Source organism: Propithecus coquereli, unplaced genomic scaffold, assembly GCF_000956105.1.
Source record: "Propithecus coquereli isolate 6110/MARCELLA unplaced genomic scaffold, Pcoq_1.0 Scaffold480, whole genome shotgun sequence".
Lineage (NCBI taxonomy): Eukaryota > Metazoa > Chordata > Mammalia > Primates > Indriidae > Propithecus > Propithecus coquereli.
Genome location: NW_012150619.1, coordinates 1,152,375 through 1,162,178, shown reverse-complemented (window position 1 = coordinate 1,162,178; position 9,804 = coordinate 1,152,375). Strand labels below are relative to the sequence as shown.

The window sequence follows — 9,804 nt, the reverse complement described above, 5'->3', positions numbered from 1 at the left end:
CCACTATTGTTAAGAGGCTAATCCTCTCGAATTGATCTATAGATTTGATGCAATTCCAATTCAAAATCCCAGCAAGCTTTTTTGTAGAAATCAACAAACTGGTTCTAAAATTTATATGAAAATGCAAAAGACTTAAATTAGCCAAAACAACTTAGAAACAGAAGAACAAAAACGGAGGGCTGGCATTACCTGATTTTTAATTCAGTGGAGAAGGGATAGTTTTTTAGCAAATTGCTGGAACAATCGGATATCCAGGTGCGTGAAAATGAACTTCAATCCATACTTTATGTCATATGCAAAAATTAATTCAAAATGGATCATAGACCTAAATGTAAAACTTAAAACTACAAAACTTCTAGAAGAAAGCCTTTGTGCTCTTGACTTAGGCAAAGATTTCTTAGGTACGACACCAAAAGCACGATCCATAAAAGAATAAATTAGGAGATTGAATTTCGTTAGAATTTAAAACTTATGCTCTTCAAAAGTCACTGTTAAGACAATGAAAAAAGAAGTTACAGATTGGAAGAAAATATTTGCAAAGCATATATCTAAGATTTATGTCTGCAACATATAGAAAATAATTCTCAAAACTCAGTAATAAACTGTGTAAAAAAATTTGAATAAACAATTAAGGAATGTAAAATAAGCACATGAAAAAATGTCCAAAGTTATAGTCATTATAGGAATGTAAATATGTAATTTAAACTGTGATGAGATGCTACCATGAGCCTATTAGAATGGGTAGTATTAAAGAGTGACCATGTCAAATGTGATGTACTGCTTGTGGGAATGTAAATGGTACAACCACTGTGGAAAATAGTTCCACAGTTTCTTCAGAAGTTAAACATACTCCTACCATATCATCCAGCTATTCTACTCCTAGGTATTTATCCAAACAAATGACATCATAGGTCCATACAAAGATTTGCAGGCAAATGTTCATAGCAACTCTCTGTGTAATAGCCAAGAACTGGGAGCAACTCGGTGTCCATCAAGAGGTGAATGAATGAATAAACTGCGGCATCTCTATGTGGTGGAGTGCTACTCGGCATTTACAGAGAATGAACTGTTGGTACACGTAATGTCATGGGTGTGTCTCAAAATAATAATCCTGAGTGAAATAAGCCAGACCCAAAGAAGTACATACTGTACGATTCCATTGATTTAAAAGTATAGGAAATGTAAACTAATGTTCTGTGACACCTGTAGATCATGATTGTCTGGGGACCGGGAGGGGTGGGGGGGATGCACGCGTGAGCCCAGGAAGGCTTTTGGGGATGGTAGATGTGTTCACTGCCTCGACTGTGATGGTGTTTTCACAGGTGTATGCGTATTTCAAAACTTATCAAATTGTCAACTTCACATATGTGAAGTTTATTGTATGTCAGTTAGACCTCAATAAAGCTGTTTAAAATAAATAAATTACACACCAAAAATGATATATACTTACAGTCATATCAGACTCCTGGTCCCCACATCAAAGTCTTTAGAGCAAAGCATTGCTTGAGATACAGAAGGTAATATATATATAGATACCGTTCAATACACCAGGAAAATAAAACAACTTTGCATTTGTGTGCTCCTAATAACAGAGCTTCAAAATATATAGAACAAAGATTGGCAGAACTATAAGGAGAAATCATATAAATCCACTATCATAATGGGAGTTTTTAACATACTGCTCAGTTAATGACAGATAATCAGCAGATGAAAAACACCAGTAAGGATTTATAGGAGATTTGAAAAACACTATTGAATAACTTTATTTAGTGGACTTCTGTAAAACACTTTATCCAAGAACTCCAGAATATGTGCTCTTTTAACACGTACCTAATAGTAGCAGGCATTTATATGCTACTTTCTTTGTTCCAAGCATTATTCTAAGTGCTTTACATTGTTTAATTTATTTGATCTTTATAACATTTTACAAGTGAGGAAACTAAGGCACAGAGAGGCCAGGTACCTCGTCCCAGATCACACAGGAAGTGGCAGAGCCAGAACTTAAATACAGGCACTCTGGCTCCAGGGTGTGGTTTCTTGATCTCTAACAATACTGCCTCCTGCCTCCTGGGATGTTTGTGAAAATTGATTGTGTTCTACTCCTAAAAGCAATCGAAGCAAATCTAAGAGAATTGGCATCATGTAAATCCTATTCTCTTATAATGCAATTAAGTTACAAAGCAATTACCAAGGATAGCTAAAAAGAAAAGAAAAATGAGCCACATATGTTTATGGATTTTCAAAAACTTGCTGGTAAATAAGCCATCATTCAAACAAGGAAGAAAGTAAAAGAGTCTTAGAACTTAAAGGTAATAAAGATTCATTAAAACTGAGCTGTAGCTAAAGTCAGACTTATAGAGAAAATGCTTGCTTGTATTAGCAGTGAAGAAAAGCCAAACATTAATGAGCTAATCATCTAAGTTAGAAAAAGAACTGACTAATTAAAAATAAGTAGAAGCAACTCTACTTTTGTGTGTTTGAAAATATCTACAGTAAAAAAATTAGAAACAAAGTAGAAGAAAGGAAACAGTAAGGATGAGAGCAGAAATTAAGGACGTAGGAAAGCTCAGCAAAGCTGAGACTGGTCTCCTCAGCATCAAAAGTCGTTGAGAAGACTAAGGAAATTAACCAATCTCGAGCACGATGGACACCTGAAATGAGAAAAAGGTGCATAAAATGGTATTAATAATCCCAAATAGGATATTACTGCAATTGCAGCAGAGATTCAAAGAAAAATAGAATATTAAGAACTAATTTAAAAATTTAGGTGACAAATTCCTAGAAAAGTCAAATTTTACAAAAATTTGAGACAATCTGGATTGTTTTATAACCACATAGAAATTAAATCAGGAGGAAACGTCTTTCCCCAAACAAAACGCCCAGCCCTTTTACGGGGCTCCCAGCCAACGCCTGAAGGGCACAGATCCCAGTCTCGTGCGGCCTCTTCCTGAGATGGGAAAGAGAGCAAGAGGCCACGTAACCTTCACACGGAAGCCAGACAGGGACTGGTCCAGAAACGAAAATTAGAGGCCAGTCTTAAAAATATGAGCGCAGAAATCCTCAATGAAATGTGAGCAGACAGGATCTAGCCCTGATTGAAAAATATAACACATTGTGACCAAATCGAGTCTATTCCGGGAATGCAGGGTTGGCATAACGTTAAAGAAACTATTATATGATACTCTTGTAATTCACCACGTTAACAGATTAAAGGAGGGCAATTTATCATCTCAGCAGATGCAGGAAAAGCATCTGATTCAATTCTGTAACCATTCACGATAAGAACTCTAGTAAATTAGGAACAGAAGGGAACTTCTCTAACCTGCTATAGGTTATCTACAACAAAGGTCTCGAGCAGAGGTCATCGTCCAGAGTGAAATGTTGAGAGCAGCCCTCCCTTTCAAAACCAGGAGGCGGAGGGCAAGGAGGCCCCCCAGTGCCAGCAGTTTCGCTCAAGACGTGTGCCAGCTCCAGCCAGAGCGGCAAAGCAAGATAAAGCAGCTGCCTGTCTGCCTGCGGTTTTCCTCCTCTCTGTCCTGGCCGCACGGTCAGTCCAGCGGTCACCTCCCAGTGCGGCCTCACTGGACCCTTCCGCCCCATCTCACACTCCCCTGGGCCTGCCCCCAGCTCCCTGCTCATTCCTTTAGGCTGTTCAGTCCTCAGCGTTTGTTTCTGGCCCAGACCACCGGCCAGTCTCCTGGACTTGTGTGTCTAGTGCCCACCTGACATCTCCGCCTGGATTTCCAGCGTGTGACTTACACTTGGCGTGTCCAAGGAACAAATCACGACCTTCCCACCAAACTCTCTCCTACAAACGTTTCCATAAACCCTTCCCCGTGTTAGGAGGTCGTAGCTTCATCCACTGGCTGAGGCCAAAAATGTTGGCGTTGCCCTCGGTCCTTGTCTTTCTCTCCTACCCCAGATCTCCTGTGCATTTTGTCTGCTCAGCCTTCGGGGTGCATCTAGAATTTGACCTCACCCCACAAGCGCTACTGCTGCTACTCAGCCTGAATCGCCGGCACGTCTTGATGTTATGGTTGCCCAGACCCCTGCCCTGTCCCGAGTGCTGCCTCTCCCCACCCTGCCCCGCGCCAAGTCTGCTCTCAGCGCGACAGCTGAGGCCCTTTTGAAGCCCACATCTTTCTGCAGGTCAGAGCTCCCGAGGCCAAGAGAAGGAGGCAGCAGCCTAAGGCTAGGGCCTTAGGGGGGCACCTGCACCCCACCCTGCCGTCGCCACCCGCCTCAGCTTCTGCGTGGCTCGCCTCACCCTCTTGTAGCTGTGCCGTCTCCTCACCGTTTCTGGAACATGCCCAGAGTCTCCGACCGCAGGGCCTTTGTGTTTCCTGCTGCTTCTGCCCAGAACGTTTCTCCCCTGCATGTCTAAATGGCTTTCCCTCTTGGAATCTTTGCTTGAATGTCACCTTAGGTGACTGACCGTCATGTTGACATTGTAGGCCACCCCCCAGACACACAAACACTGCTGCCGTTTGCCATCCCCCTGCCTGCCTTATTATGTTTCCATAGCCTGTCACCGTCTTGTGCGTCGTCTGTTTTATTTATTAACTTAATAAACTTAAGAGTAGTCATGTGGGTATCACGTGGACATGGCAGAATTACAAAGCTAGTACCCTGGGCAGTGTGCGGTGAACTGAGGAGATGGCCCCAGGGGACGAGAGGTGCTCCTGCTGGGAGGTGTCAGCCCAGAGGGGGGCGACGGTGGTCCTGGCTTCAAGGGCCAGTAAGGAGTGAGCAGTGAGGGGAGGAGGGAGGGCACATCTGAGGACAGTGAGGAGAGGCTCGGGGTGGTGATTCGAGGGGGAGCGAGCCGCCTCCGTCCCTCTGCGCCCCAGGACTTCCTACCAGCTTCGTTTCCCTGGTGATTCCCTGGGAGGATCGAGGACTTCGGTGTAGACCTAGACCCAGCGCCTGCTCTGCCGCTTACCTGGGTTCAACCAGATGAGTTATCCAACTTCTCGGGCTGTCTTCCCATCTGGGAAATGGGAGAGTACCTCCCTTGTATGGTTACGTCGAGGAGTAGATTCTGTGCCTGGCACGGAATTAGTGTTTGTTGAATTTGTCTTTTGTTATTTTTGGTCATTATCTGTGCAAGCGGAGAAAATGAGCAACCGCGTTTGAGGCTGCCGAGAGCGTGATCTGCTCTTCACGTCCTGTGCATCAGGCTGCGGGCGCCTAAAGAGAAAAGGTGTCTGTTTTAGTAGGACGAGAATTTTGAAATTAAAGTATTAAGTAAAAGTGAGCAAGTCAGCAGGGCTTTGCTTTGCTCTGAGCCTGGCCAGACGACCCCGACCGTCACAGATAACTTCGCAGCTGTGTTAACGACTCCGCACGTTAACGTTTCTCTCTCGCCGTTTTTCTCTTTCAGTCTGAACCCGAGGGCTTTTCTCATTTCCACTTGTACGTCTGTGCTGCTTTTCTCACGAGATGGAGGAAAGAAATATTAGAAGAAAGAGATTTTCAAGTAAGTAAATGCCGTTTCAAAAGAACCCGAGTTAGGTTTTCTGCTAGGGGGGAGGTTTATTAAATTTTAGTTGGCGGGATTATTTGTGAAAGAGCTTTGGGAAGCGCTGGCTGCGTCCTGCCAGGGCCCTGCTGTGTGGACTCACCGGGCTGCAGAAGCAGACCTGCCATGGTCCCGTGGTCGCGCTGGGTCACGTGGTCGCCGTGGGAGCACTGCCGACCTTGCCAGTTTCTAGATGAGGCAGCACGACCAGCTCCGCACAGAAACGTCCTGGAGCCAGCGTGTCCTCAGCAGTGTGATCCCTGGAGGGGGCGGCATGTGACCTCCGGTCCCCAGCAGCCTCTTCACAGTACATGGAACGTGACAAGTTAGGGACGGGGCTGGGAGAGAAATCACTCAGCCTAGACCCAGCCAGCTAGGCTACTTGGTTGCTGTGTGATTTGGGGCACATTGCTTAGCCTCTCTGAGCCAGCATACTTAGCTGCAAAGTGGGAGAGCACATCCTGCCAGGCCCTGTGCTCAACCAAGGGGACTCCGTGTGCACCGAGTCCCCAGCCGCTGACTCAGGCCCATTGTTTCTGTGTGCCGGCCTAAGCACCGTGTGGCACAGGGTGCTGCCCGCTGTCCCCGAGGTGCTGGCTGGGAAGTCCTCCTGCCTGGCGCCCACCTGGCAGAGGGCTCTGGTGCAGCAAGGACGTGGGTGGCCTTGGGGCGAGGTCCGGCTCTGCACAACCAGAGTCAGTCGCTTTCTGCTGCTTCGCGCCCTTGAGTCCCTCATCTCTCTGGGGAAGGGACGGGCAGGACGTCCCCGTCCCTAGTGTGGTGGCTCCGGGCGGCTCCTGGCTCCTCTGTCCTGCGCTTGTCTGAGGGCTCCCGGGATGCCCGCTCCCCTCTGGGGGCCGTGGGGTCTGCGGCCCGCGGCTGCATCTCCGCCCCAGGGGAGGCTGGACGGGCACAGGCTCTGCCGGGGCCAGGAGTTGCCAACAGGGCCTGGCCCCGCAGACGGCCCCCGGCCTGCCCACCAGCCCCGGGCGGTCACGGGTGGAGGGGGGAATTCGACCGGTGGTTTTACTTTAGCTCCTGACTTGTTGTCAGCGTGGGGCTCGGTTTTCCCCGCGGAGAGCATCAGTGCAGGGTTGGGGGCGGAGTCAGCCGGCGCTGCCGCCTCGCATTTCCCCGCCTGCTACCTGCGGTCTGTGAATGGGGAGGACGCCCCTGGCCTGGCCGCCCTACAGGCTCCTGCGAAGCTGCTGGCCCTGGGGGCCCTTCTGACCCGTCGGGCCACATCGCCACTTCCCCTTGGGACCGTGGTGGTGCCGAGAGAGGCCGTGACTGGCAGCGTCGCTGTGTGAGGCGGATGAAACGCAGGGACCCCCGTCTCCCCACCGTGCCTGCTTCCGCCTCCCACGGCGTCTCTCTGCCCACTGGGAGGTGCAGGAGGGTGGTGCTGGCCAGGCGTCTCAGGTATTTCTGCCTCGGTTGTGTCTGGGACACCTGGATGGGGACACAGTGTCCCTGGGGGCCCCAAGCAGACAAGGCTGCCCTCTTGGGTGGGCCCTGCCCGGTGGTGGGGTGGGGAGAACTTGGGCTGACGTGGGTCCCCAAAGCCACGGCGCGCTGTATATGAGTGTGTGCTGATAACAGTGGACGTGCGGCTCCTCGTCCCCTGAAATCGCTCTGGAGCCCAACTCCAGGCAGACCCCAAACCACCCATGTGCGCGGAATGGCTGTAGCTCACCTTCCGCTTGCAGAGAGACCAATAAAGAAACGAGGGACCTCACGCAGGGGGCTTTGCCTCTGTTTGCTCCTCTGTTTGCTCTGCTGCTTCCCAAATAGGGACAGTGCCACGATGGTCCCCTTCCCACAAGGTGACTCAGGGAAAACCAGGTGCACACTGACCGTGGGGTGTACCTGGGGGTGTACAGGCATCACAGGTGGTGTCTCTTCTTGTGACAGTGATGTGCAGTGAGATGTCACATGTGTCCTGGGGCTGAAGCAGGGCCGTGATCCCCTGCGGGCACAGAAGATAGGGACGGCCGCTGGATGCCAGGGTACCTGAGCTGGGTTGGGGGAGGCAGGCCAAGAGGAGGGTGGCGTTGGGTCGGCAGTAGGCTTTCTGCCACCCTGTCGTGATGGTGACGTCCAGTCCAAGGGACACAGGCAGGGGCAGACTTGGCCCAAAGCAACAGAATTCGTGGCAGCCTTGAAAGCTGCAAACGCCAAGACACCTACCATTCATCAACCTGCCATATTTTGTCACACTCTTACGTAAGGGACACGATTTGTTTGCTGTTTGGCTGGAGACATTGCCCTACTGTAATTAGAGGGAGCATGTTGGGCAGCTGATGGAAGTGTTTTGCCAGCCTTCCCGGCGGAGCCCTGCTCACTCGACTCGAGATTGAGGGAGGACAGGAGACGGGCAGCCAAGCAGCTGGGGCGTGGGGCGTGGGGCGTGGAGCGCAGGGTGTGGGGCGCGGGGTGTGGGGTGTGGGGCCTGGGATGTGGCATGAACTGCGGGAGCCCTGGAGCCCCCACAGCTCGCGTGGGGAGCAGGGGAGGAGGGGCTGGCAGAGGAGCCACAGGACTGAATCTTCCCTGTAAGCCCAGAATAAATGAGTGCTTCGATGCCACGGGCCGGGTGGAGAGCAGGCCGGAGCACCGGGATGCATGCGCGGCACTGAGCTAGATGGGAAAGCAGATGAGAGAAAACAGAAATTAAATAGAGACCCCGAGGAGTCCTGGCGAGCCTGGGGGAATTGAGTTTGCAGTTGCGACATTTTAGGAAAATGCTCCTGCATCCACGGAAGGCAGCTCCAGTGGTGAGACCAGAGCGGCAGTCCCCAGCAATAGAGCATTCATGGCAAACAGCTTTAAAAGCCCTCGTTCTTCGCAGCATTGTAATTTGTCCCTTGGGAAATAATGTGTTGCTTTAAGTCATTTCCATAGGAACAGAATCCTTTTTAGAGGACAAGTTATTCCCAAAAGAAAGGCAGAGCCTCTGCTGGTGTTAGACGGTGGAGCCAGGCTGTGCGGGGCCGGCGGGGGGGCGGTGAGTTGTGTTTCCCCGTGTTTGATTCTGGAAAGCTTGGGCAGGAAGTGGAAGTGGAGGCTCTGCCTCTTTCCCGTGTCCCTCAGCTTTTGAGACTCGTCCAGCAAGGTCTGGTCCCATCCGGGACCTCCTGCTCCCTGGACGGCAAGCACCTTCCGGAGTGCACGCTCCCGCCCGTCCTGAGTGCTGGGCCAGAGTTCGGGCTTTTCCTGGAGAATTTGCCGTCTCCCCTGCCAGAGCTTGCTGGTGCTCAGAAGGGCCGTCGCCTCTCTCGGCAGCTCTCCCTCTAATCCTGCGCGCCGTCTGGACCCAGTCTCCGTGGCCCTCCCCGGCACTGCCCAGCGCCTGCAGGCTCTGCAGGAGGATGCCCAGCGGGGCCTCTCGCAGCACAGCTCCTGCCTCTGCCGGCCCCTGGAGCTCGGGCCTCAGCCCCGGCAGCTTGGACTCTGCCTCCTGCCTGCCTTTTCCCAACCAGACTTCGGTGGCGTCTTGGGGGTGGAAGGAGCTCCCCTCTGTGGAAGTTGTCGTGTCCCCTGGGGCCCACGTGGCACCCTCCACCTTCATCCTTGCCCTTTGTGGGTTAGTTTACCACAAGAGGATGCCAGGGCCCAGAGAGGGCGAGACAAATGGAGCCCCTGCCTTCCCTGGGACCTGCCCCCTCCAGCCGATTCAGGCCTGCAGACCCTCCTTGGGCACCCGTGGCCCAATAAGCCCTAGAAGCACTGGCTCCCGTGTGTCAGGACCTGCTCAGAAACTTCCCATGGCTCCCGTTGCTGGGGCACGAGTCCTGGACGAGAACCGCAGCCACGTCTCGCGGGGGGCGTGCGTGTGCCCGTTGTGACTGACGGGAGCTGTAGTGTGAGCTGCACCAGATGTTGCTAGATGTTGGCGTTACTGGGGTCTTTGCTGATTTCTAAGTGCAGCGTTGTAAAATTTGAAAATAAGCCGTCCTAGAGAATCCGCATTATATCCATATTATCCCCCAAAGTCTGCGCTTCCCAGTTTGGCTTCGCAGGTGCTAGGGGTCCAACTGCCACCATCCTCCAGCCTCCGCCCCTCTGCTCCCCATCCTGGCCAGCCTTCCGCCTGGGCCTGGCTGAGAGGGTGCTGCCCAGGCAGACCATTCCTGCCCTGCCAGCCCCAGGGACTGCCCACCTGCGAGCCGTGTGGGGCGGAAACACCCCTTGAGGCTGCAAAATCCCCACAGTAAGGAGCTGGGGCTGTCGTTTTGAACGTTAAAGAGAGCAAGCCCCCTAGACACAAAGGGAGATGGCAC

The 9,804-nt window shown here is 51.5% G+C and overlaps 1 protein-coding gene across 1 annotated transcript in view; it reads left to right on the top strand.

Annotated features, from left to right (window-relative positions):
• Window positions 1–9,804, top strand: part of TBC1D22A (TBC1 domain family, member 22A) — a 355,619-nt gene that overhangs the window by 297,624 nt on the left and 48,191 nt on the right. Inside the window, exon 12 of the mRNA XM_012655585.1 lies at window positions 5,384–5,479. Within this exon, the coding sequence (XP_012511039.1) occupies window positions 5,384–5,479 (96 nt within the window). The remainder of the gene's footprint in view (window positions 1–5,383; window positions 5,480–9,804) is intronic.